At 56.7% G+C, this 26,221-nt stretch overlaps 1 protein-coding gene across 5 annotated transcripts in view; it reads right to left on the reverse strand.

Moving 5' to 3' along the window:
- The window catches only part of ADAMTS10 (ADAM metallopeptidase with thrombospondin type 1 motif 10), a 64,501-nt gene that overhangs the window by 1,047 nt on the left and 37,233 nt on the right, over window positions 1–26,221 (reverse strand). For all 5 annotated transcript variants that reach the window (XM_062625200.1, XM_062625199.1, XM_062625197.1 and 2 more), the window contains 20 exons: window positions 24,753–24,970; window positions 23,506–23,589; window positions 22,903–23,048; window positions 19,720–19,763; window positions 18,374–18,479; window positions 18,073–18,219; window positions 16,348–16,489; window positions 13,566–13,673; window positions 12,270–12,415; window positions 11,903–11,966; window positions 10,957–11,059; window positions 6,463–6,596; window positions 5,477–5,600; window positions 4,896–4,976; window positions 3,367–3,530; window positions 2,865–2,991; window positions 2,579–2,708; window positions 1,734–1,938; window positions 844–1,020; window positions 67–223 (listed from right to left, as the gene is read on the reverse strand). In XM_062625200.1, coding sequence (XP_062481184.1) covers window positions 67–223; window positions 844–1,020; window positions 1,734–1,938; window positions 2,579–2,708; window positions 2,865–2,991; window positions 3,367–3,530; window positions 4,896–4,976; window positions 5,477–5,600; window positions 6,463–6,596; window positions 10,957–11,059; window positions 11,903–11,966; window positions 12,270–12,415; window positions 13,566–13,673; window positions 16,348–16,489; window positions 18,073–18,219; window positions 18,374–18,479; window positions 19,720–19,763; window positions 22,903–23,048; window positions 23,506–23,589; window positions 24,753–24,970 — 2,607 coding nt within the window. The remainder of the gene's footprint in view (window positions 1–66; window positions 224–843; window positions 1,021–1,733; window positions 1,939–2,578; window positions 2,709–2,864; window positions 2,992–3,366; window positions 3,531–4,895; window positions 4,977–5,476; window positions 5,601–6,462; window positions 6,597–10,956; window positions 11,060–11,902; window positions 11,967–12,269; window positions 12,416–13,565; window positions 13,674–16,347; window positions 16,490–18,072; window positions 18,220–18,373; window positions 18,480–19,719; window positions 19,764–22,902; window positions 23,049–23,505; window positions 23,590–24,752; window positions 24,971–26,221) is intronic.

The raw sequence follows: 26,221 nt of genomic DNA on the forward strand, positions 1-26,221 counted from the left end.
CGTGGGCTGTACTGACTCCTATGTCCTTGACCACGTCACCCCCGAGGCCAGCCCCATGTCCCTCACCTTCAGGGTTGTCTGTAGGTCCCGATTCACACTTGGTCTCACACTGCTGCATGCCGGGAGGCTGCAGGGTCTCCACGCAGTCGCTGGACGGCTGCCCAGTATGAGCCAGGCACTGGACGGATCTTCTTTGCTGGCCAAGGCCACACTGTGCAGAGCACTGCGGGGAACAGCACAGCACGGAGCTGCAGCAGCCACCACGGCTCTGCTAGCCCAGGGGGAGAGAGCACTGCCAGGTCTTAGAGGTGCAAAGGGTGCTGGATGCAGCCATCCCTTCCCACACCAGCGCAGCGGAGCAGTGGCCCCGCGTCCCGAAAAGCTTGGTTCTATCCTCCAGGACTCAGCAAGGATCAATCCCTCCAGCCCTAAACCACCTGCACCCTGATGTCACCCCGAGGTTTGAGGGGTGTTAGGGGAAGGGGGCACTGTCAGTGCCACCGGGCTGGGCTGGAGCAGCAGCAGCCTCACCTCTGCAGCCCATCGCTCCCATCCTCATTGCCCTGCTGCCCCCCAGATACCTGTGGGGTCCCCCCAATGATTTCTGTGGGTCCCCTGCCAGGCCTGGGAGTCTCCCAGGGAGACTCTTGATGGGTGGCACTTGGGTCACCATCACAGTGGCCTTCCTGAGCTAAGGAGGGGCAAAGAACACCACCGTGGAGTCCTGCTGGCCCCCAGACAGCTGTGGTGGCCACACTGGGTTCTGCTGGGAGGTAAAAGCCTCATGAGCACTAGGATGGGAACGGCTGGGGAGGCAGAGCCCCATGGAAGGCTTGTCCCTACCTCTCCCCACTCGCCGGTGACCCAGCGCGGAGGCGGGCAGCGCCGCAGGTTGCACCTCATGCTGCTCGGGGGCTTGGAGCCTTCGTGGCACTGGGACGGGGGCAGAGTTGTGCTGTGGTCACCGCTCTTGCAGAGGACGATGCGGTGGCGGAAACCGGGCCCGCAGCTTGGGGTGCACTGCAAGGAGAGGACACATGGGGTCAGGATCGCAGAACCATCGGGTCCCAGCCTGGGTTGGGTTGGAAGGGACCTTAAAGCTCCTCCAGCTCCAACCCCTGCCACGGGCAGGGACCCCTTCCACCGGAGCAGCTTGCTCCAAGCCCCTGTGTCCAACCTGGCCTTGAACACTGCCAGGGATGGGGCAGCCACAGCTTCTCTGGGCACCCTGTGCCAGCGCCTCAGCACCCTCCCAGGGAAGAGCTTCTGCCTAAGAGCTCATCTCAGTCTCCCCTCGGGCAGGTTCAAGCCATTCCCCTTGGCCTGTCCCTACAGGCCCTTGTCCCAAGCCCCTCTCCAGGTTTCCTGCAGCCCCTTCAGGCACTGGAGCTGCTCTCAGGTCTCCCCTTCAGGAGCCTTCTCTTCTCCAGGCTGCCCCAGCCCAGCTCTCTCAGCCTGGCTCCAGAGCAGAGCTGCTCCAGCCCTGGCAGCATCTCCATGGCCTCCTCTGGACTTGCTTCAACAGCACATGCAGCAAAGAGCCAAGAGAGGCAGCACTGCACTGGCCTTCCCTCCCAGTGCTCCCACCTTGCCTCTCTCCTGACCTACAAGATGGTTTCCCACACTGCTCTCTCCCTGCTGCAGCTGTCAGCAATGCTCTGACCTAGTGACTGATGCTGTCTTCCAAAGGACCAGTGGCACCAGGGAGGTGAGGGCTGACACTCTGCACTCACCTCAGACCAGTCCAGGGCAACCCACTCTGGAGGGCACGTCTGGTTATTGCAAGGCTCCAGCATCTTTGGCCGTGGATGGGTGCAGGAAGCATCATCCAAGGTCTTCTCCTCAGCGGCAGAGATCTTACGCTTGCAGAAGACGCTGCGCGTGCGGACGCCCTCGTTGCAGCTTCGGCTGCATTCAGACCAGTTCCCAATCACCCAGCTGGGGACGGGTACAACAGAGAACCTTGTGAGGGGCACACTGGGGACATGCTTGTCCCCGTACTCCTGTACACAGCCCTGCTCCTCCTCCAGCCTCCCGGGCAGCTCTGGGTGAACCACGGTTCTCACATCTCCCTTTCCCCTTCAAAGAGAGGGGCAAGAACCGGCCAAGCTGGGGCTGGGACAACTTCGGAAGGAGCTCACAGAGCATCTGCTTTGCACCAAAGGACCAGATGGGGAGGGCTCCTTCCTGCAAGTAGCCCAGCAGCACAGGGAGGAGCTCACCCACAGAGACCATCCTCAGCCATCACACCATGTGCTCAGGGCATCTTTCACCCAGCAAGGCACGGTGTAGCCTCGTGCAGGGGGTACCCTCGTGCACAGAGCACCGAGATGGACACAGGTTTCTGCTCCTTGTATGTTCACTGCCCATTCCCTGCAGCGATGTGCTTGGGATGTGCGGGTATTGTGCCCATGATGGGGCACAGAGAAAACTGCCCTCCCCCTTCCCAACAGAGCTGCTCCAGCCAGGTAGTATCACTGCTGGGGACTCTGACTTGAGGATAGCAGCAAGGGGGGAATTTCACTCTCCTCCAACACTGGCTTTTCCCCCCAGCATCCCTCCAAGCCGTGGTACTCACGCCGGAGGGCACGGTTCCACATTGCACAGCCGCTGCCGCTCGGGCATTTTGGCTTCAGGGCTACAGAAGTGGTTGGAGACAGTTGAGCCATCGGAAAGCTTCCTGCACACCACAGACTGGATCTGGCTGCCTGTCAAGACAAAGAGGTAAGGGGAAAAGAGAGGAGGGTCCTGAGGCCAGAGCTGAGGCAGGCTGCAGCGCTCTGCTCCCATATGGGCAATGTGACAGAGCAGCCACTCGTCACTGCACCCAAGCCCCCCCAAGCTGACACGGGGTCAAACCTCACCCCCAGCACACAGCACTGAGCATTTTGTCCATGGGGCGTAGTGCCAGGAATACTGGTTGGAGGCATCCCTGCCGATGGGCGCGTTGAACTTGTACCGGATCCCCTGCAGCTCTGTCCGTACGAGGACCTGTAGAGAAAGTCATCACCAAGGCATCAGTGCCACCGAAGCCCAGCATGATTATGAGCATCCTGATAGTGTCCCACAACCTCAGCACCCTCTCTAAAATCCAGTGCAGCTGAAATTTCCCCTCCTTCCCTTTCCAGCATTGACACAGCAGCCACCAGTGATGGTGACCTGACCAGAGAACAACTTCCCATGCACTTGAAGACTGTATCATTCCAAAGCCTGGCTTTCTCAGGGAGACCTGAGAAGTTAGCCCTATTTACCTCTGATTTCTGTGTCCCTTTACTCCAAATAGGAAGCACATTGATTAGCTCCAATCCCATGTAGTCATAGCAAGGTCCATACCAGGTGGGGGTACGAGGGAACCACGTTACCAACCATGACAAAGAGGGTGACGTTGGTGGGTCCCAAGGCCTCCAGGGACTCAGGCTCATCTGGGGATCTCCTGTAGTGGAATGTTGTGCCTGCGATGTCAAAGCGCCGTGGTGGGTCGATGGAGAGCTTCCCATTGATGTAATAGTCGCCGTTCTCCCCTCTCAGTGCTGCGAGGACAAGGGGAGCAAGGGTTGGCAGAAGGACTGAACCCACCCAGCTTAATCAGGCCCAGGGCACTGCTGCAGCAGAGGGTGAATATCATCAGCCCCATTTTACACGGAGGGAATAGGTGAGGCAAATAAAGGATGTGCCCGGATCAGGGTCGCCCAGGAAGTCACTTGCAGAAGTGGGACTCATGTCCCCATCACCTTGTCTCAGCTTGTCCATCCTTGTGGAAGGGTGATGTTATGGGGGGCTCAGTCAGCTGCCCGGGGTGCTGATGGGGACACACGGCCACCATCATGAATCCAATGCCCGTGTGCAGCCGGGGCTGCTGCAGAGGCTGGTCCCCAGGAGCCCGGTCCCCAGGAGCCTGGCTGCGCTTGCCCAAGCGAGTCGCTAGAGGGGGATCGGCGCGTTCCGGCTTCCCGCTCGCATTCGCACGCTCTCCCGGTTTTGCTCCTTGCCACCAACACCCGCTGCTGTCCCCACCGGCTCTGTGTCACTCCTGCCCTGCCTGCTGGCAACGACCTCGCTGCCGTGATGCTGTGGGGCGGGGAGGAGGCTTCGCAGTGGTGAGGATGGAGGATGCTCCCTCTGCTCCCACTGGTGCGCAGGGATAGATCCCAAATGTGGCAGTGCTACGAGCTCGGGCTGTGCCTCCAGTGCACCCAGATCCAGTGTGGATGGACATAAGGAGTCCCCAGTAGGCATGGACTGGGCAGGGAGGGATGTGGGCATCTCCAAACACAGCAAAGGGAGCTGGCCTGGAGGGATGCTGCCAGGAGAGCCCCGCTGTGACCTCCCACATCCAGGCAGGCTCCTGCTCCTGAAGAGCTGCTGCGGAGGCACCCGGCATCAAGCCAGCAGTGAGCACCCTGCCCACCCCTCCGCGAGCACTGCCCATCACCTGGAGGATGCAGAGGGAAGACGTGGGGAAAGAAAAGAGCCCGTTGTGAAAACGAGCCAGAGTCTGGCTGGAAAGTTAAGCCCAAGGAAAATGTGAGCAGGTCTATTTTCAATCCCCAGCCCAACATGCTGGCGGAGGGGGGATGCCAGGGAGCCACAGCCAGCGCCAGGAACACGGGGTGTGGGGTTTGCTCAGGGTTACGCTGCTGGACATCAAGTGCAGGATGGAGCCACGGCCACAGCAAGACTGCGAGGGCCTGGGACACGCTGGGACATGGTGCCCTGCAAGCAGGTCCTGCTGCCTTCCTCTGTCCCAAATCCCAAGCTGGGACCCGCAGCCCCATCCCCTGCTGCAATGGGAGTTTTCCCTTGCTGGGCCTCTCCCACCCCTTATTAAGCACAGGGAAATGGCAGGACCAAGGGATGTCCGGCTGGGATTTCAGCATCCCCCAGCCCCAGCTCACCTAGGTAGTTGATGGAGAGGTTCAGCTCCCGGATGTCGATGTGGACAGAGCCTTTGGGAATCTGGATCACCTCCTCGTAACCTGTGAGACAGCCCAGTGAGCAGTGATGCTCAGCCTCCGAGCCCGGAGCCAACCCTGCCCTGGATGGATGAGAGGGTGAAGCCCCCCTGTGACCCATGGGTTAAACCGAGGTGCTGGCAGTGCAAAGGGGTTTGTTCAGCCACCTACTGCAGCTGAAAACAAAAAGCACCATGGCCCACCAGGACAGCGGCTTTCTCGCTTTGCAGTGCAAGCTGTTGTGATGGGACCGGCCTTGCTGGGGAGGTGCTGTGGGGCTGGGATCTCTGTGGGCATCTCCACAGCCTGGCTTGAGGACAGCGCGAGCTGGGGAGGAGGGAAGGAACCTGGTGCTCTGTGTTAGGAACCTGGGTGCCATGGCTCGGTTGGTGATTTGCTCCCTGCTTGCAGCCTGGTCCTATCCTTTGGGATGTTGCCCCTGTGCCCTGTCCCGCATGTCCCCAGGAGCAGGGGAAGCTGAGGAGGGACTCAAGGGTGAGTGACACCGACTGCTTGCTCCCTACCTCCCTCCGGCAGGGACTGGTTGAAGACACCCTCGATGGTCTCACAGGAGCTGCCGTCTCCACCACACACCCGACACTTGTCCTCCTTTGAGTCAGAGCCCAGGACACGGTCGCAGCCCACGTGCTGGAGGGAGGAGCAGCAAGGAATCAGCCATTATGGTGGTGGTGGTGGGGCTTGTCCTCCCCAGAGCTGGCCTGCAGCATCCCAGGGAGCCCATCCCTGGGCTCCATCTCAATCCCCTCCAGTGCACCGTACACCAGGTACGGGAGCATCCCCTCTGCCCAAGCCCATCTTCCTGTCCCCACTCTCCAGGGACAGCCCAGGGGGTCTCTCTCCAAGGCTGGGGTGGGGGAACAAGCAGGAGACCCATGGCTGTGGGATAAGGCACAGGTGAGGGTGCCTGTGTTGAGCTGATGGAGCTGCCCAAGGAGAGCCGTGTTCACGCAGCACCAGCATTGTGGTAGTGAGCCCAAGGGAAGCCTCCAGCTCTGCCCCATTGCCACAGCACATGGGTTAGGATGCGTCACCAGCACGGCTGTGGCTGCCTCTGGCGCAATCCCCCTTTAGTTCCACAGTAGATTCAGCCCCATAGAGGCCGAAAGATCCCAGAGACACAGGAAGGGAGACAGACAGAGCCAGGGAGGGAGCCTGTCTGCTTGCCTGCTGGGCAACATTCACCACTCCCACAGCGCTTCCTTATAATTAAACTTTTATAGCCTTCCAGATCCCATTTCAAGGGAAATATCAAGCGCCTGGGTCTACACGGGCTGTAAATGCAGGGACCCATCATTAATACAGGGCAGCGTGACACCCGGTGCATGGAGAAGGGATGGGCGCAAGCGCAGGGGTGGACGTGCTCCTGCTCCCATGGGTGAACCGGGTGCTGGGGCAGAGGGGTGCCCAGGGCTGTGCAGGCAGGGGGAGGGCAGCACTCCCCTGCCCCAGGGTCTGCCTTTGCATCCCCATGCCGAGCGTGGCCCAGCACCTTGCACTCCCCATTGACGCAGATGTCGTTGGAGTCCTGCCGGCACGGGGTCCCGTCCACCACGGCCGCCGCTCGCTCTGTGTAGAAGTTGAAGCCCTCGGCCAGGCAGTTGAGGGAACAGGCTTTAACACCCCCTGGGAAAGAAGCAGAGGTTCAAAGGGTGCCCCCAAGGGCAGAGAGGAAAGATGAGGGGAGGCAGAGCTGGATGAGGGCTGCCTTATCCTTGGGCTTCTCCAGGTCTCCATCCTGCGCCTGGTGCACTGCACAGCTCCAGGTGCCCAGGAGGGAGGCTCTGCTGAGTGGAGGGACCCACAGAGGGATGCAGGAACCCTCCTTATTGATCAGCACCAAGATCCTTGAACCTGATCCTTCCGCACAGCCTGGGGAACACGGGCTGTATGTGACAGGGAAGGAAACAAACTGACTTGGTTTTATGTGGTGCGGGCCACTCCTGACCCCCCTGGCGCTTTACAAGGGCTGTTGACACCCTTGTGCCCATTTTACAGACAGGGAAACGGAGGCAGCAGCTCTTAGGCAACTTCTCCAAGGTTTTTGAGCTACTAGACCAGAGCAACCACTTCCTTCTGTTCCAGGCTGGTGCTTCACTGAGTCACTCACAGCAAAGGTGATGACAGCAGCATGAGGACAAAGAAGGAGGATGCTCAAGTTATAGCTAAAATACCTGCTTCCCAACAGCCCTTGCCAAAGCACCATACAAGGAACAGAGGTTGTTGATCTGGATATTGGCTTATGGTGCCTGGGAGCAGGATGTGGGACTGGTTATGGAAGGAGACACCCGAGCAGAGCAGTCTCCTGCCTCCTGTCATTGGATTTCATCAAATGCTGGTGCAGATCATGGCATTTGCTGCCTTTCCTGAGCATCCCTTGGAGACCCAAGGGTCTGCATGACCCTGGCAGAGGGTCTCACGCCTCAGCCGTGGCAGCTCACTCCTGCAGGCACCAGCAGCAGTTGTGAGCGGTGTGCCAGAGCTGGGCAGCACCTAAATTGGGAGCAGCAGACGTCTGCAAGGCTTGTGACTCAACAGAGCGCGTGGAAGGGGCAGAGGGAGGGAGGGACGGCCCCGATGTGCCTGCGAGCACCAAAAGAAGAAAGAGCAAAGCAGGAAGAACAGGAGGAGACGGGAGAGGGGAATTCGGCAGCCTGGAGGCATGCTGTGGAGCTGGATGCCTGGGCAAGCCCCCAAAGAAGGTGTTGGATATCAACCCTCCTTCTGGAGAGCCAGCACCAAGTGCAGCACCCTGGGCTCTTCAGGGCCACCAAGGGGGACGGTGCAGGCATGACCCTGAGAACAGCCCGGCCCCAGCTCCAGCCAGCCACCCTCTGGGCTTTCATTGCAGGGCTCTGAGATGGGCTTGCTGAGCTATCCAAGTGTGCTCCCTGTTCTCTTCCTTGTCTCCACTACAAGGCAAAGCCAGGCGCACCTCAAACGCCTTGCTGGTGGGCAGCTAACCCCGGCCACAGCAAGCTTCTGCTCTCTCCCAGCCCTGCTTCCATTAGGGAAGGGAAGGGGAAAGAAGGAAAGGGAAATGGCCAGGAGCAGAGTAGCACAGACTGATTTTCAGCTGGCTGCACAGGGCCTCAGAGGCTGGTTTGTTTCTCCTGCCTGCCCTGTCCCATAGAGGACTTAAAGCACACAATGATTTATGAGGAGCAATCTCCTGTTTGCTGCAAGCCCCTGCTCCTTCCCAGCCCTCTCCCAGCCCCACGAGCTGCTCCGCTCTCCCTTGGCTCTGCCACCTGCCAAGAGCAAAATGAATAACTAATTGAATAGAGCAAACTAAACAAACAGCTCAAGCTGCATTCCACGAGGTATCTGCTGCCTGCTGAGCTCAGCGCTTCGGGCTGGGGCCGTGTCCATTATAAATCACCACCAGCAAAACACGACCTACGAGCCCCATGCAAAACCCACCTCGACCTAGGATCACAGAATGAACCGGGTTGGGAAAGACCTTCAAGAGCATCAAGTCCAACCATTCCCCAGCTCTGCCAAGGCCACCCCTGCCCCATGGCACTGAGGCCTCGTCTCCACGGGGTGTGAACACTTGCAGGGACGGTGCCTGCAGCCCTGCCCTGGGCAGCCTGTTCCAATGCCTGAGCACCCTCTGGGGCAGGAATTATTCCTCAGCTCCATCTAAACCTGCCCTGGTGCAGCTTGAGGCCGGTTCCTCTTGTCCCATCCCTTGTTCCTTGGGAGCAGAGCCCAGCCCCTCCTGGCTCCATCCTCCTGCAGGTAGCTGTAGACTTGCCGATGACCTGGCAGCTGGTGTCAGACTTTCAGTGGGTGGCTCCTTCCCTTCCCAAACTCCTTGCAGGATCAGTGTCCCCCCCATCCAGGCTAGTGGGGTACTCCTTGCCTTCAGGCTGGGGGTGCTCCATGCCCAGGCCAGTTCCCTGGTGTGGTGTGGGGCCAGCATCTGATGGGCAAATGACACGAGCACCTTTCTGCAAGGGGGGCTCAAAGGTGCTGTGCTGAAGGCAGCGGCTGAGCTGAGCAGGGTAAGAGGCTCAGCAGAGAGCCAGGATGGTGAATGACTCCCAAAGCACAGACACGTGCCCCAAAGGAACCTGAAGAGCAGGTGTGCCACCAGCTGGAGGGTTAGAACACAATAGGGATGGATTCTGGGGAGCTGCTTGTGCCAGGGATGGGGCAGCCACAGCTTCTGTGGGCACCCTGTGCCAGGGCCTCAAGTACCCTCACTGTTTCTTCCTTATGTCCACTGTAAAGCCACCCTCTTTGCTCTCAGCATTGTCAACCCTTGCCCTGCTGCTAAAGGCCTTGGTAAAAAGTCTCTCCATCTTTCCCATAAGCCCCCTTTACGTATTGAACGGCTGCAACCGGGTGTCCCCAACCCTGACCAAGTGCCCAGGCTTGGACAAAGAAGCTCATAAGTGGAGGGGAGCAGTGCTGACACCTTCCCACCTCCACATTCCCAACCGGGTCCAGTGTGGAGAGCCCATGCCATGAAGAGCTGACCCTGCTAATCCTGGCTGGTGGTGCTGGGATTTCTCCAGAGCATTCCCTTGGCCAGGCCGAGGAGCTGCAGCCTCCAGCACCTCTCTACTTGTGTGAGTGTGCCTCAGTTTCCCTGCCTGGATCACTGCATGGGAGGACAGCGATACCCTTTGATGCTGAATAACCAAACCAGAACTGCTGAGCAACACAGCTCCTCCTGACCAATACCCACCGCCAAGCTGCAAAGCTGAGCCAGAGAGCTCCCAAATCCCTTCGAGACACAGCTGTGTCAACGCTCACAGTCCCCTGGGAAGCAGACAGGTTTCATCATCTTATTTCATGGAAGAGAAAGCTGAAGCAGAGGGAGGAAGGTGCTTTTCGAAAGGCAAAGCAAAAATCCATGTCAGAGCCAGGTCAATGCTCAACTGGGCAACTGTTCCCTGGCCTCAAAGCACTGAGCCACGCTTGGGGAAGAGAGAGGTCTAAGCAAGGGCAGCTCCAGCCTGGGGGCTGTATTCCACCTTGGCATCCATTGGGCTCTGTGTGTGTGACTGCTTTGCACTTTTATTACATTTCTATTGATCCATCCCCTGCAGCCTCAGCACATCTGCTCCAGCTGCAGGAGCCCCGCTGGGAGCCGAGCTTATTTACACAGCTGAGAAGGATTTCCCCAGTCAAGTTCATTAACTACACCAAGGAGATGCACTGCTCTTTCTCATTATGAAGAGAGTTCTGTCACAGAGGCCTCCTCCTGCCCCTTCTCCTCGCTAGACACTTCTGCAGGACACGGGAGGGCTGACCTCAGGAAGAAGGGAGCGCTGCTCTTTGCAGCATCCATCAGTTCCCATCCCTTCTGCCTTCTTCTCCCCATTGGGTACCAGACACTAACAGCTCCCTTCTCTTGTCCGTCTCCCTCTGCTCCCTCTGCATTTAAGGAAACAGACCTGAGGATATTAGGAACAATTCCTTCCCCAGAGGGTGCTCAGGCACTGGAAGAGCCTGCCCAGGGCAGGGCTGCAGTCACTGTCCCTGCAAGTGTTCACACAGTGTGGAGACGAAGCCTCAGTGCCAGGGGTTAGTGGTAGCTTTGGCACTGCTGGGAATGGTTGGACTGGATGCTCTTGAAGGTCTTTTCCAACCTTAGAATCATAGAATGGTTTGGGCTGGAAGAGACCTTAAAGATCCTTCAGTTCCAACCCCCACTGCCACCTTGCTGATTCTCTGATTCTATCCAAGCAGCTGAACAGCTCCGGTGCTGCTGGAATTGTTTCTGGCAGGGAACTGTACAAGAGCTAAGTGACCCAGGCCACGGGGCACAGCAAGATGGTTACGGGCAAGCAGCAGGGCCAGCCATGCGGAGGGATGCTCATCGAGCCATAGTTGCGTGAGGGGGAAGCAGCACACCCAGGCACACAGAGGGGGTGACTGGGCTGGCAGAGGGGGTGACTGCCCACCAGCCCACCCGGAGCACGAGACCTGTCCCTGCAGAGGGTGGAGGAGAGCACGGCGCGGCACTCACCTCCGCGGTACGTCTTCCAGGTGTAGTACTTCCCTCGGAAGGGGACGTTGTCGAACTCGGCACACTGGAGCTCTCGGAAGTCCTGGGAGCCCGGCGGGCAGTCCTGCAGCCACACAACCGGCCATCAGTGCCCTGCGTGAGCCCCTGAGAGGGCAGGGGCTGCGGGTAGCACCAGCCCTTCGAGGAGGTGGACACCAACCCTGACAGCTGGACGCTGATACAGTACGGCAGGAGCATCCCTCATGCAAAGACACTGTATAAAGACTAACGGCACGAGCACTTTCCGCACTCTTGTGAGCAGTCAGAATCAGAACAGTTAGGCTTGGAAAGGACCTTAAGATCATTTAGTTCCAACCCCCTTGCCATGGGCAAGGACACCTCACATTAGACCACGTCACCCAAGGCTCCTTTGAAAGCCGGGTGCAAAACCCAGGATAAGCAGTGGGAAGCCATCTCTTTTCTTCACCACCAGCCTGTGGATGTTAAAGCTGTTGTTTCCCAGGCTCAAAGCTGCATTGAGCTTCCCTGCAGCAGTTATTTCCTTGCTCCCATTATGGTTTCACCCTCAGCCCTGGGAGCAGGGCACTACACTGGGTTTTGTGAGCTGCTCTCACCCGACCACACCTGCACTGCGAGAGGCAATCGCTGTCACATCAGTGCTGGAAGCCTCTGATCTCTCCTTTCCCTTGGTATCTCTTTGGGCCCCTTCTCAATGCCGCAGCCCTGCAGGTACATCCTGACCCAGCCTCCCTCTGAGCCTGGCGAAGGCGTGCATGGTCCTGCTTGGATTTCCCCACTGCGGGATTGCTGCCGGCACCGCGTGGCTCACCCCATCGGCTGCCTCCTCCCACGGGTTCCATAATGCCCCGTATCCATGTGGAAAGGGCTCATCCTGCCCCACCAGCAAAGCCCTGCTCCCTCTCAACTCAAACCTGGCAGTACTCACATCGGTGTTGCAGGACCGGTACCGCTTCCTCTCCCCCAGGCAGTACTTTCCCCCGATCGTGGGCCTGGGAATGAGACAGAAGCTTAGGGAACGGAGCTGGTTTTGTGGCAGCAGCTCTTTGAGTTTGCTGGAGCACCCTGCCTTTGCCCAGCCCTGCAAGGACGCATCCTGCACGGAGGGGCTGTTGCCGAAGTGCAGGTCCTGAGCAGACCTCACGGGCTCAGCTGCAAGCACACACTGGAGTTGTACAACCCTGTAGCTGCAGACCAACAGCAAAGCAAGAGCAACGAGCTGCTGGGGAAGCAGGAACCTGGCTGCTGCCTCTGCCGCTGAGCCGGCAGCCATGGCCACACGCACGCACACCTACCGGGGGCTGTCACAGTGGCGAACGGATGACGAGACACCTCCACCGCATGTCCTGCTGCACTCCCCCCAGGAGGACCAGGCTCCCCAGGCACCATCCACGCCCTCCGGCCGGGTGCCGAAAGGCACGCACTCCCTCTTGTAGCACCACTGGAGGAAGACAGAGCCTTAACCCCCCCTGAGCACAGTCATCTCCTCCCACAGCCTCCACCAGACACAGCAGCCAGTTCAGGGCTGGGATCAGGGTTGAACCCCATTGCAGGGCACATTTGTCTCTCTGCAGGCACCCTCTCCTCTGAGGCACACTGTCACCATTTGCACGTGCTGCAGACTTGGGGTTCACAGGGATGCTGGGACCAGCGCCCCCTCTCCAACCCCCCTGGGCACCATCCTGCGGGGCAGGGAGCCATGGCAAAGGGGGTCACATCCCCACTTCTGCTCTGAAGGGGTCCCAGGCACCGGGGTGCCACAGGTTGTTAACAGACAAGTAAGAGCACACAATTTGCTGCCTGCAATAGTACGTGGCAGCAAGTCCCATGGGACTTGGACCTGGGCAGCAGGGCCAGGATCCCTGGGGAGTGTGGACATCTCCTCCAGCAGCTGCTCCCTCCCAGCATGGAGTGAGTTTTGTACGTGTACTGGGAGCTGAAGTTGTGGGTAGCGAATTAAAACATGCTGCTCTGCAAAGGGCCCAGGTTAACATCAAGTTTTGATTGCAATAAAACCCTGGTTGTGTCACTGTTCTGCCTTAAAGATGCTCAGAGAAACTTGCCTATGAACTATTTCCCTTGGAGCTGGAAAGCATCCTGCACCCCGTGGAGCCACCAGTGATGCAAGGAGTGGGACAGTGCCAGCCTGGCTGCCGTTCTCCGGGCACGGTGCCGGACACCACGCCTCAGGGACTGAGATAATCCCAGGAAGGAAGGAACCGCTGTGTGCTCCTTCCAGGGGCTGATAACCCAGCCTGGAGCTGCTGGCACGGCCTCTCCTGGCTCCTTCTGAGCACAACCAGCAGGGAAAATGATCCATGGCCTCCCAGGACACTCCTAGAGCCACCTCCCAGCACACCAGTGCCTTTCCAAAGACAGGATCCCATGCTCTGCAGGCACATCCCTGCCTCTCTCCGTGCCAATGGGGATGGTGGGGTGGCTCCAGGCTCTGGGATGCAGGGAAGGACAGGCTGGTGGGTGCTCTTAAATCAACTCTGTGCTCACCAATGCAAACAATAATCCCTGTTATCACTGGAAGAGCGATTCAGCCACTCACTGTCATCTCACTAAGGTGCCCCAGGCTTCCTTACCCCCTTTTCAATGGTGTTGGTTTGGCATATGGTCCCCTCAGCAGCAGGGATGCTGTTGGTTATGCAGCGGTTGCTTTTGCTCAGACACCATAACTCACTGCAGACTTCCTGGAAAGAGAGAGAAATTGGGGGAAAGAGTGGGAGGGAGGAAGAAAGAGACAAAGAAACAAAGCTGAGATCAGGATTCACTGGTGCTGGGGGCTGTGAGGCCGGGGCAGCAGCACACTGGTGCTGGGCTGGGACACAGGGACAGGAGCAGTTCCAGCATGGTGGGGGGTAAATGAGATCAAGTCTTGTGAGGTGTTGCCAGCTGCAGTCACCCCAAGGCCACTGACAGCTCATTCCCCTTCTCTGGACTAAGCCTGGGCTGGGAGACCTCCAACCTCTTGGGATTTGGGGGTTCCGCAGCATTCAGGTGCCAGAGCTGGCACCCCAGACAGCCCCCACCAACCCGGGCTTTGTGCCACAGAGGACACATCTCCTTGGACATCCCAGCGAGGCCCCAGCTAATCCTGCTGTGCTCCACCTGAGCCCTCTCCCCAGGGCTGAGGGACGTTCTCTTTTGTGGCACTGCGCAGTGGATGCTGAGCTCAAGGACCCATTCCTACCACCTGCCACGAGCATCCCTTCGCCACGCGGCTCCAGATCTGCCACACGGATCTGGATCTGCCTCTGTGGGAAGCTGGGGCTCCCCGGGAGCATCAGCATGGCACATCTGCCATCTCCTGCTACAGGAATGCACGGCAGGTCACAGTGTGACTACCTTAGTACTGGCAATCTCCAGGCAGCAGAACAGTGCTAAAGGGAAGAGGCCTCTGGAAGATTCAGAGCTGTCTTCAGGACAATCACAATAATGTCAGATCCTGAGCTAGCCCTCAAGGAGCTCCAGAAGTGGGCACTTCTCTCTGTTTCTGCTTGGTGCAGCCAGGTCCACTGAGTGATGCTGGGCTGAGGACTCTACACTTCTTTCCAGGAGGCTTCTTGAGTCTCAGATCCTGAGCTTCAGCCTCACAGCACCAGCAAACAAAAAGCTTCCCTTGACCATTTCCTCTGTTTCCAGAAGCTACCCAGAAGTTAGGTCCATGGCAGAGACTCTGCCATAGTCACAGCTGCTAAAGCAGAAAGTCCAGGTGCTGTGAACCTGCTCTGCCACTGAATCAACCAGGCTGGACTTCAACACATGCAAACACTTCAACACCCTCCTGCACTTGGTCTCCTGAGCTGTGCCCCATCCCTGGCAGTGCTCAAGGCCAGGCTGGACACCGGGGCTTGAAGCAAGCTGCTCTAGTGGAAGATGTCCCTGCCTGTGGCAGGGTTTTGGAACTGGGTGAGCTTTAAGGCCCTTTCCAACCCAAACCACTCAATTGGGATGCAGGAGTTCCTGTGTAGTCGCTTTGTGTCACCAAGGGAAAGGACTTCCCAGCTTCAATCAGTGACATCCGTTTGCTCTGTCCTCGCTGTGTCTATTAATCATCTACTCTGGGATGCTGCCCTGTTTGTGCCATGCCCCTGGAGTTTGTTTATATGGGCACAGGATGGGTGGACTTGCACATTCACCCAGATCTATCTGCGTGCCCTTGAGCCCTTCCACCCTTTGGGCTTCCCGCAGACAAGCACGAAGGGTCGTCACAAGGACACCTTGTGCTTTTGTCATCCTTGTGTATATACAGGAAGAGCCTGCCCGAGTTAAAAATTAGCTGGGAAGCAGGCATGTAAACGTGGCAAATTTCCGTTCCACAGCCTCTGGCTCAGCTGAGGAGGAGCAGGGGCTGCAGGCAGGAGCACCTGACGTCAGCTACCACGACCACGTTATTCAGACCCAGTTTGCTGCTGCTCTGGACATCCCCATGCCCAGTGGGCTCTGGGCCCTTCGGCCATGCTAAAAGACAGCACTGGACCAGGGAGAGCCAAACTGTGCCCTTTGTTGACCAAGATGAGCTGGGGAGACCACCAGGAGGTGGTTCAGGGATTAACTGCACTAAAGAGATGAACGTTCAGAGTGTTCACATCTGGTCAATGCAATGGCAGCACTGGGCTGGCATTTACATGGTTGCAAGAGAAACTAAACCCTGGTATGAGATGTTTCCTCCTTCACAGGGCCTGACTGACGTGGGTACACATACATGCACGTCCATCAGACAACAGAGCTGCTCATGCATCTCCCCATATCACTATGCCCAGCTGGTTGGCAATGCCCAGTACATTAAGAACAGCAAAACGCCAGGCTGAGATCCAAGAAGACTCTTTTCTCCCAAAACAACCTTCCCTTTCAGTGGTTTCTTGGATTCAAAGATATGGGAACGGCAGCATGACGGCAGGAGTGGCTTAGGTGTGCTGTAGACGTGTCTGAGCTGCCCATCGACCCACCTCACCTGGAAGAAAGACATTTCTCCTCCTAAGTTTGTGTGAGCAGCAGAATGACTTCTAGTGAGGAGGAGGAAAAACACATCTGTGTGCAAAGCCCTGCTGAGAGGGGAGTCTGGATGAAGGGACTGCAGCCTGCCTTCCAGCTGCAACCCCTGGGGACCAGCAGCAGCCAAGGTGGGACTAATCTGACTGAAACAGAGCTGGGGTCAACCCTTGTTGGGGGGAAACAACCTCCTCCAGCCTCTCCCAAGGGAAGCAAGGCAAAAAGCTCACAGGGAACATGCCAGTGCCCTTCCTTTGAAGCAGGACAGCAAAGCGATGTGGGCAGCAGAGGAACGGCCCACAGGGCCCTTTGCCCTTGTACCCCCGTCCTCCACCCCCTGGGAACCGATAGTAAAGCAGGAAGGCTCTCTACCCCGTATTTACACTGGCGAGATTTAACTCCGTACTGGAAACGGCACTGCTCGTCTGCATCATAGGCTTGTCCTGGAGCCACTGTTGGGTAGATAAAGTCTTGCTTGGGAGGAGCGTTGTTCAGGCATAATCCCATCCCGGAGCTGGAAACAAGAGAGGAGAATCAGAGCTCAGGAAGCCTTGTAGGAGAGCATCGCGGTGGAGGACCAGCAGCAGGCGCTCCCTGCTCCGCACGGGGCTGCTTAACCGGGTAAAACCACGGCTGGGAAAGTGCTCTGGAGTCTTTCTGTTGCTCCCTCAGGCTGGGAAGCACAGGCCGGTTCCAAGGTGACTCTGGATGCTTTAATCTGAGGCTTTTGCAGGCTCTCGCCAGGCCCTGGCTGTCCCAACGCGTGCTCACGCGGCAGCAGGGATGCACAGGGTCTGCCCTCCCACCCCATGGCTGCAGAGCCCCAGCAGAGAGCAGCCAGAGGTACGGAGCTCAGGCAGCCCCTGCTCTCCAAGCCTGTCCTTCCGCACGCCAGAGCTTTGTAGGAGCATCCAAGTTCTGCAGGCGCACGCCTTTCCCTCCTCCTTCCCCGCTGCTCTCTGAGCTCTCCCTAAATCAAGGCCCCTGCCACCACTCCCCCAGTCCCGGGGTCTTGCACTCCCCATCCCAGCAGAGGCTCCCGGGGCCGTGCTCAGGCAGGGGTGGCCAGCACAAACTGTGGAGAGGGCTGACCCGAACATGAAACTCCACCAGCCCTGCCAAGGCTTCAGGGTCACCTGAGGACGAGGCAGCTTTCCCAGTGCTGTCCATGCAACGTGCCTCGCTGCGGTGCACGTCCAGGGGTCAGGAGCTAAGGGGGGCAGGTTCTGCTGCTGCCAGACGTGAGCTGCAGATGTCTGGGGACGAGCCACGCGGTTTGGGACAAGCTCTGTGGGACCACGGGGTAGGTGGCAGCTCCTCGGGGGCTGTTACAACAGCAGCATTGCTGGTAGAGGGCTGGTATTCGTTCCCTGGGGACTCTCCTCCACAGTGACCCCACATACTTGCTTCTTTTGATCATCACCCAATCCTATTAGGTAGCGCCTGCGTCCTACCCAAAACCTCAGCAGAATAAATCCAGACTGCTCGTTTGGTGAGAGAAACCTGAACTGCCTGAACCCTGGATGAGAAGCGCTTTCAGGTTGCAGAGAACATGACTCAGGCAAGGCGGTAACAGCAGAACTTTGGGACATAGGAGCCTAAATCCCTTCTCCTGAACCCTAAAGGTGGTTTGGATAACACAACCAAAACCTTTCTCCTGTGGAGCTCAATCACACCTGAAAACTCCTCCTCAGTGGCTGCCTACACTCTGCAGACCCAGTCCTGTCTCCAGATCCTCCTTCCCCATCACACCAACTCTCCTCTGCAATTCCTGGCTGCACTTCCAAAACATCCCAATGCCTCCAGAAGCTATTGATTTACCTGTGAAATGTCTGGAAATGGGGAACCTAAATAAAGGTCTCACAGCGGCAAGGTAAATGGGGTTGGTGTCTCCCGCAGGCAAGCAAAGCATGGAGAAGTCTCTAAAGGAAAGAAGGAAATCCCATGCTGCTTGGGATAGGATGAGGTGCTGGGAGACAAGACAGACGGTGCATGGGCTGTGCTTTGGGGGCTTTACCCACTCCTCACTAGTGAGAGGCTGGAGGTGTGTACTGGCTACAGGGAAGAAGGAAGGGCAAGGTGGGGTGGATTCCTTACTCCAGGAAGCTGGTGATGTAATCCCTGCTGCACGTGGACCATACAAACGGGTTGGTCTTCATGGTGATGTGAGCAGCCATGAGCTTGGCTGTTTCTTGCCCACGGGAGCCACAGCTGTTGCCGACCCCATCGTGATTCATGCCAAACCTGAAAGCACCATCAAGGCAGCAGAGAGATGATCAGCTGCGTTAACACATCTGGATTATCCATAGGAAAGATTTTTCCAGCTCCTGTTGGCAGGAACAAACCAACAGGGACCCTTCCCGGTGACTCCCAGGGATTCCTGTAGCACAGCACTCACGTGTGGCCAATCTCATGGGCAATGGTGAAAGCTGTGGCCAGGCCAATGTCCTCATTGATGCTGCAGCTTCGTTCTCGTTCACACATCCCACCAACGGGGGCCAAGCCTGGGGAACAGAGAGAGCTGTCACATAGGGTCAGCACAAATCATCTGGAGGGGACATGGGTGCTATCTGGGAACTACATAATGTGCTTCGTGCTCACTAACACTGAGCATAGCCTACTCTCAACAACAAGTTTCTTCCCACTGGTTGCACTGGGCTTCGGGATGGACCCATGGCTCCTATAGGCTGTGGGCACACGTCAGCACTGTCAACGGAGCTAGCAATGGCAGGTTTGGAAATGAAATAATGGGTCAAAATCCTGTGAATTTCATAGCCAACCCCCAGGCCGTGTGCAGGGAGCAGTCCTTGTCACAACACCGGCACTACTGGTGGGGGAACCCGAGATCAGCTGCACCAGTACTTGGGCATCCAAACTCAGCCAGGGCAGCCTGGACAACTAAATCAGGATCCAGCCTGACCATGTGTGTTTGGCTCTGGCTGACCCCCACCAGGTGTCATTCCCATGACCAGGAATCCAGCCTGACTCCACCTGGATGGCTGGATCATGCAGAAATCCCCCTTGAATCGTGGCAGCAGATTCTCCCAACCCTCTGCCCATACATTGCCCCACCACTGCCGGCTGTGCCTGCTGCACCGGGCTAGGGAAGGAGCAACATCTGTTAAAGGAAAGACTTGAGCCATCACAGCACCTCCAGCCTCAACCTCCCTCCCAGGCACCTTGTCTGCAGCCACATCGGGGCAGAGATCTACCAACTTCTCCTCTTTCATTGCAGTGATTCAGGGCAGTAATCCCTCCCTGCCTGCTTCGTCTAGACCAGAGCAAGACAAATTAGGAGGTACAGCCAGAGAGAGCTGCAGGCTCTGTCTGCGTCTCGCAGTTTAAATAAAGAACTCCCTTTATAGTCATCACAAAAAAGTCTGATTTCTCTCTGCTAAGCCAGGAATCCTCCACTAGGCTATGGACCAGCCCTAGATGCAAGAGGTTCTTAATCATCAGGCTGGACCTGACCCAGGGATATAATGGAGAAGCATTCCGGAGCCCATCCATCCTCTGGGTTGCTGCTTTTAGTGTTTACAGAAGCAAGGAGGCTGCAGTGGAGAGGGCTGGAAACCATTGGCCTGTTCCTGGCTCTGCTTCCAGTGCTTGCAGTAGCGTTGGGCAAATGCTTCCCTCAGCTTGCTCAGTAGGAAAGGGGGACAGCCCAGCCTGCCCTCATCATGCTCCCAAAGACGTGTGCACTGGTGGGAAGTGCTTCCAAAGGGGCAGCAAAATCCTACCTACCCAGCGTGCCGCATGGCTTGTTCTTGTAGATGCAAATGTCATATCTGCAAAGGAGAGAAAGCAGCAATAAGAACACTAAGGATTCCAGTGGCTCCGGGATAGCTATCTCCGTTTTAGTGGTGTGTTCACCTCCAAAACACTTCAAACCAGCCCATGGCTCATGCAACACTTCTGGAATAGAAAGTACTGACTGCAAAGGGTAAGATGCCTCTGATCCCTATCGGCCAACACTCACTTTTCCCAGGCTGAGACTCGCTGTGGATGTTTAATGCCGACTCCAGTCCCTTCCCTCTGGGGCAGTGCTGAGCAGGGGCAGAGACTGGATTTCGATGAGATGTGGTAAATGAGCAGGGACGATGCCATCCCAGCCTTGAAGCTCTTTGGGTTGGGAAGGCTGGTCCAGCTCTGCTCACCAGCACCCACTGCACCCCTGCGAGCTGCCAATTCTCTGCCCCAGGGCTCTGCCTCAGCAGAACAGGGGGGGAAAGGACCTGAGGTCCCTTGCAGCAAGTTGTGTCCATCATATATATCCTTCTGATTCTTCGTTTAAAATATAAGACATTTCAGCTGGAAAAGGTGCCCCAATTCCAAACTCACTGTGGCTTCATTCAAAGTCATTTTTGATATTGTTTTCTTTTCAGTTTAGTTCTTTACCAAGAATTTTCCAAACAAATTCAATATGGGTTGATTCAAGGTGATCCTTGCCTCGGTTCCTGGCCTCGGCTCCCAGCCATTGCATCAAGGAATCATCTGTTTGTACATCATTAGCCACACACAAGGAAAAGCTAAACCATGGACAGCAAAAGTAAAAATTCCTCCATATCCCTCACAATGGGATGCAGCAGCAGCTCCAGAAGAGAGCAGCTTGAGCCTTAGGGTGAATATCATCATTTAACTGCAGAGGTGAACCTTCCTCTGTTCAAATACCTTCTCCAGAAGGTGAGACTCCCCAGACACTTGGGTCTTTGCAAAACCCAGGCTGAAAGGCTAACACTGAAATCCACATAGGGTGGGTAGGTAGAAGGGGACCAGTGGATGCCCCAGAGCTGGTTGGGGTTGCTCCTTACTCCTGACATGCATCTAAACCAGTGTGTGTGAGCTGGGCTCAGAGCATGAAGGATGCTGAGCAGGGTGTGGGTCTGGGGGACACCCGCGTGGCGAGCAGGACCATCGAGCACCCCTCATCCCAGTGGCCCCATGGGCATGAGAACGGGGAGGAAACATCCTGATGGCACACGATGGGTTAAGCATAACGTGTTCCTGGTGATGGCTCCTGTCCCTTTGTCCCCTGCCACTCTCTAGAAGTGTCCAAACCTCTCACCCCCAGCAGGAAACCAGCGAAAACCATTTGTTGCTTTGTTGTGATGAATGCTGTGAAAGCCTTTGGAGGCGCTGGTTTGACATGTCCCTGCAAGAGAAAAACCCCGCAGCTCAGCAAGATCTTATGGGGACACAGGGAATTTATAGAGATGGGCCGGATGCGTTGGTGCTGTCCAAGCCTGGTGTGGCCAGTGAGTCACTTCGGGTTAGCTCAGACATCTGAGAGGCAGAAGAGGAGCTGGTGTTTGTGTCCCACACGTGTGGTGGGAGGGAAGGAAAAGCAGATGCTGCAACCCCGGGAGGGTGAAAACCTGGGGCTGAGGGGCCTTTTGCTCGCTCATGGGGGATGCACCAGGATGCCCATGGCTCTGGCCACCACCGGGAACTGGAGCAGGAAAACAGCGCCAGGAAAACTGGCTCCTGCTTGGAGGCCCCCATCTCCACCACTTCCATTTGATGACTTTCGTCCACTCCACAAGAGGGAGGGAGGAAAAAATGCACAAACAAATCCTGGGTTTGCCTTTGGCTTCTCCCCAGGCTCCTGCCCCTCTGCTTGAGCGGGGTCTGGGCAGGCAGCAGGGAGCTGGCGTCCGGGGTGAAGCTGGCAGCACCAGAGAGCTGCCCTCATCCCCTCTGTCCTTCCAGCTCTCCCTTTGTCATCCTCTGTCCTCGCATGCCTCTGTTCCTTCCACTGTCCCCGTTGTCTTCTCTGCATCTTCTGCTTTCATGAGACCTCAGCACAAAGGGACTTGAAGCTGCTGGAGCGAGTCCAGAGGAGGCAATGGAGATGCTGGAGCAGCTCTGCTCTGGAGCCAGGCTGAGAGAGCTGGGCTGGGGCAGCCTGGAGAAGAGAAGGCTCCTGAAGGGGAGACCTGAGAGCAGCTCCAGTGCCTGAAGGGACTGCAGAAAAGCTGGAGAGGGGCTTGGGACAAGGGATGTAGGGACAGGCCAAGGGGAATGGCTTGAACCTGCCCGAGGGGAGACTGAGATGAGCTCTGAGGCAGAAGCTCTTCCCTGTGAGGGTGCTGAGGCGCTGGCACAGGGTGCCCAGAGAAGCTGTGGCTGCCTGTAGGAAGGCGTAGGAACTGGATGATCTTCCAACCCAAAGCATTCTGTTCTATTCCTTCCTTCCAACCATCTGTATGTCCTTCCAGACATCCCTCCTGTACCCTCTGCTGCTCCAGGCTCAAGCACCCACCTATTCTGACAGGGATTATGTGTCCTGCATGTGAAGGTTCAGGCCCCTTCACCCAGCTCTGAAGGTCTAATTCAGCTGCTGATCCAGACTGTTGTTACAGAAGCACAGAGACAGGCAGGGCAGGACCTCAGGGAGTCAAGATGAAATCACTGCTTCAAGGATGTCTATCAGCTACCAAGAAGAGAGTTCAGCCCTATACGCAGGCACCTAAAACGAGGTGAACCAAACCCCCTACTGGCTGGAGGCCCTCTGTCACTGTCATGATGCTCAGATCCCATTTGTATCCTCTTTTCCATCTTTCACAGCAGAGCAGATGGGGCTTTCCATTTCAGTTGGATGCCTGATGCTCCATGACTCCGGGGTGGTTCCCACACATGCTCAACAGCGTTGTACACATAATGCCATTCACTTGGGTACACAGATCCCCATGGTGCAAATTAAGCTCCTTGAGAGCACACCAAAGACTGAGAGAAGACACTGGAGGATGAGAATGATCTGAGCTGCAATAAGGGACAACAGGGCTGAGGGACAGCAGCGGCCAAGCAGCTCGTGGGGGATTGCATGGGAAGGAAGCTTTGGATGAACCACTTGGACAGGGATAAAGGACAGCTGTACAGAGAACACCCCCCCATTGACAGCACTGCCAGGGCCGGGCTCAGCCTTACCTGGTGATCAGCACTGCGGTGTCATGGTTGGCTATGCCATTCTCGGGGATAGCATTCCCATTGCCATTCCTGTTCACAATGGATTTCTGCCACTTGCAGAAGCTGTCTAAGGATTTCCCAGCGTGGTGATTAATCTCTAGTGTGGGCTGAAATGGAAGCAATATGACAATGTGTTCCCAGGAAAGCTCTGATGCAAAAGCACCGCCTATTCCCATGCCAGCAGAGCACTGACACCCATTCAGATGCCCCCATGTTTTCATGGAGGCCACAGGAAAGCAAGACTTTGGGAGGATTAAAGCTACTTAAACCTCCTTAAAATCAACTTGGCATAGAAACAGTGCTCAGAGTTCTAAAGGTGCTCTTAGCCCATGGCCTGGATGCAGTCCCCAGCTGCTATTGAGAGGGTTGAGAGGCCAGCTTGGACAGGGCTTTGAGCAAGCTGCTCTAGTGGAAGGTGTTGGCCCATGGCAGGGGATTGGAACTGGATGAGCTTTAAGGTCCCTTCCAACCCAAACCAGGCTGGGATTCTCTGCGGTGCACCCAGCAGACCCACAGAGGAAGTGCAGATGTGCGACAGAAGTGGCTCAGCAGAGCCCACCTTACCTGATCCTCGGTGAGGAGAATCAGCCGGGTCACCAGGATATTGACAATATTGCCCAGACTCGAGTCCTGGAAAAGTTTGGCAACCTGACCTCCAAGAAACAAGAAAAGACGAGTCTTAAAAATGAGCTCCCCGGTGAGCTGGCATGGAGAGAACCAGGGTGGCTTCATCAGCACGGGCTGCAGGGTCTGAACACAGTGGTTTAGAGAGCAGATACAGGTATGGGACTCCACGTTACCACTTGGACTGCAAAGCCTCCCAACCCACGTTCAGACCTCGGTGTCTCCTTCTGTCTGATTCAAGCAGTGAAGCCAACATCCCACAGCAGCTTCTCCTGGCCTGGAGCTCAGGTGGGGAAGCTCCATGGTCCTGGCATTACCCAGCCACAGGATGAAGCTTTGGTGACTGCCCACGGGCAGCGAATGACACAGCATCCCTCAGAAATCTGCTGCCACACGATGGGTGTTTCACAGCAGATGAAACAGTTACACACAGCATTGTCTGAAAACCTGGCATCTGCTTCAGAAATGCAAACAGAGCCAACCATGAACAGAGAGCCTGCAGAGGACAGGACAAAGAACCAGCACAGAGGGGCTTTCAGCAGCGTGATGGATAACTTCCAAACCTATCTCACCTCACAGGAGGATTCAGCATGGCCAATTCAGGCTCTCTATGCATCCAGCCTGGTATCCTGCCGCCAGCAATGACCCAGATCTGATGCTGCAGAGGAAGCTCCTCTGCAGTAACCCAGAGACACGGGCAGTGTGCTGTGGAAGAACGAGGGTATTTCTCCCTACCCCTCACACTGCTCAGCCCCCAAGCGTGAGAGCTCACTGTCCTTATGCTTTCCCATGTGTTTCCCTGCTTGCCTGGCCCTATTTGCAATGCTAATTGGAGATGAGAGATGCAGTTCAAAGAAAGGGCTTTGTTCTCCCGGTCCAGATCTGTAGCATGGTCAGACAGGCCAGTTTACCTCTCCTACAGTGCTCCCCTATACACCAGAGAGTCCCTGCAGGCTCCAGAGAATCGCTTTTTGACCCAAACATCTTGCTCTGGAAGTGGGGAGAAGCCATTGCCATACTGAGACAGATCTGAGTCACCCAATGCATTCCCATCCCACTTGGCTCCTTGCACCCTTTGCCAAACTCAGACATCCATGGTGATGAACAGGAGCTGTTCCTGCTTGCTCTCTGCTGCTGGGGGTGTGTGTGTGTGTCCCCAAGGCTCATGATGTGGTTATAACACTTACAATATTCATGATGGCCAGGATGTACTGCTCGATGTCCTGCCGCCCGTGGTACCCCACCATCATCTTGTCAGCCACCACCAGGGTCTCCACGTAGCGCTCCGTGCTCACGGATCTCTTCAGGGGCAGTTGGCCGCGCTGGCTGTGGTTGCCCGAGGGCTTCAGCGGGGAGGGCTTCAACGTCCGCAGCCACCAGTGCCTCCCTTTCCAGGGCTTCTCATCTGCAAAGGGAAGGAGATGTTGCTGTTGCCCTCTGGCAGCTTGGTTTCAGGGAAGGAAAGGTCGTTGCAAGGCTCTTTATACATGTGTGAACCCAGCAAATGCCCCCACTGCCGTGGGCTGGATCTGCTGATCTCTTCCTACTGCAGCCCAGGGCTGTGCTCCTGCCCTGCCTGCATCCTGCCAGTGTCTTCCCTGCATCCTACCTGCCGCCTGCCTGCCCTCCTGCCCAGGCACTGCATGCAGAGGTGTGCACCCATCCTTCTGCAGCAGCCCCATGCACTTCAGTGCATGCTACAAGGCCCTGCCCTCCCCACTGTCGCAGGCAAGAGCAGTGTAGGTTTAGAAACTACACAGACATAATCTGAAAATAAAGCCATTGCAGATCATTTCCTCTTTCCTTTTCCTGCCAGGGCTTGAATTTAGGACTTGGCTCTTCCTCCACAGAAATGGCTGCAGCCTCCAAAGCAGCAGCAGCAGGTTTGTAGGACTTTGCTCCAGGCTTCAAGTGCTACTGACCTGACCCTAGGGATGCCCACAGCAGGGCCATCAGCTCCAAACCCATGGCCTGGAGACTGGCACAGAGCAGGAGGGCTGATTGGGAGATTACAACCACTCTCCTGCTCCATCAGGAGAGCCGGCTGAATCCCCCTCCTCTGCCCTGATGCTGGAACATCAATCATCCAGCAATCCCGGGAAGATGGGCAGATCACAGGCAGCCCCACAACCTGCCAGCTCCAGCCCCTACAGCTGCTCAGAGGGAGCTCACAGGGTGCTCAGGGGCCAGCTATGCTGGGCAGGTCAGGACAGGTCCAGCCTTTGGGGCAATGGGACGGGGCAGCTTTGATGGGGCCAGTTGCACTGTGGTTGTTCTGAACTGCATTTGGCCCATGGCTCTCACTGCACAGCCTTTGCTTTCCAAGAAGCAATTAGGAACAGGCTAACTTTTGTCTGGAAGCCGTGGAATGTGGCAAAGGGTCAGCAGAAGGGGAGCCTGTTGGCACTTTGTCCATTGTGACTTTGGGAGCTGGGAGAGGAGGAGAGGGGCCAGGGAAGCACAGGTTGTCCCCCAGGTCTGGGGACACTCAGAGCAGTCTGGCAGTGCCCTGGTGTCTCCACACATTCCATCCCTTCCAGCAGGGACTCCCCATCTAGGTGAGTGTCACTGGATGAACAGCCTGAAGTGACACAAAACCTCCAGGAGCAACGGGGAACAGCCTTGCTCCTGCATCCACAAACTCTAATCCATAACA

The sequence above is a fragment of the Pezoporus occidentalis genome, unplaced genomic scaffold (assembly GCF_034315485.1).
Source record: "Pezoporus occidentalis ecotype Australia unplaced genomic scaffold, CSIRO_AGI_Poc_V1 ctg278, whole genome shotgun sequence".
NCBI classification, from domain to species: Eukaryota; Metazoa; Chordata; class Aves; order Psittaciformes; family Psittacidae; genus Pezoporus; species Pezoporus occidentalis.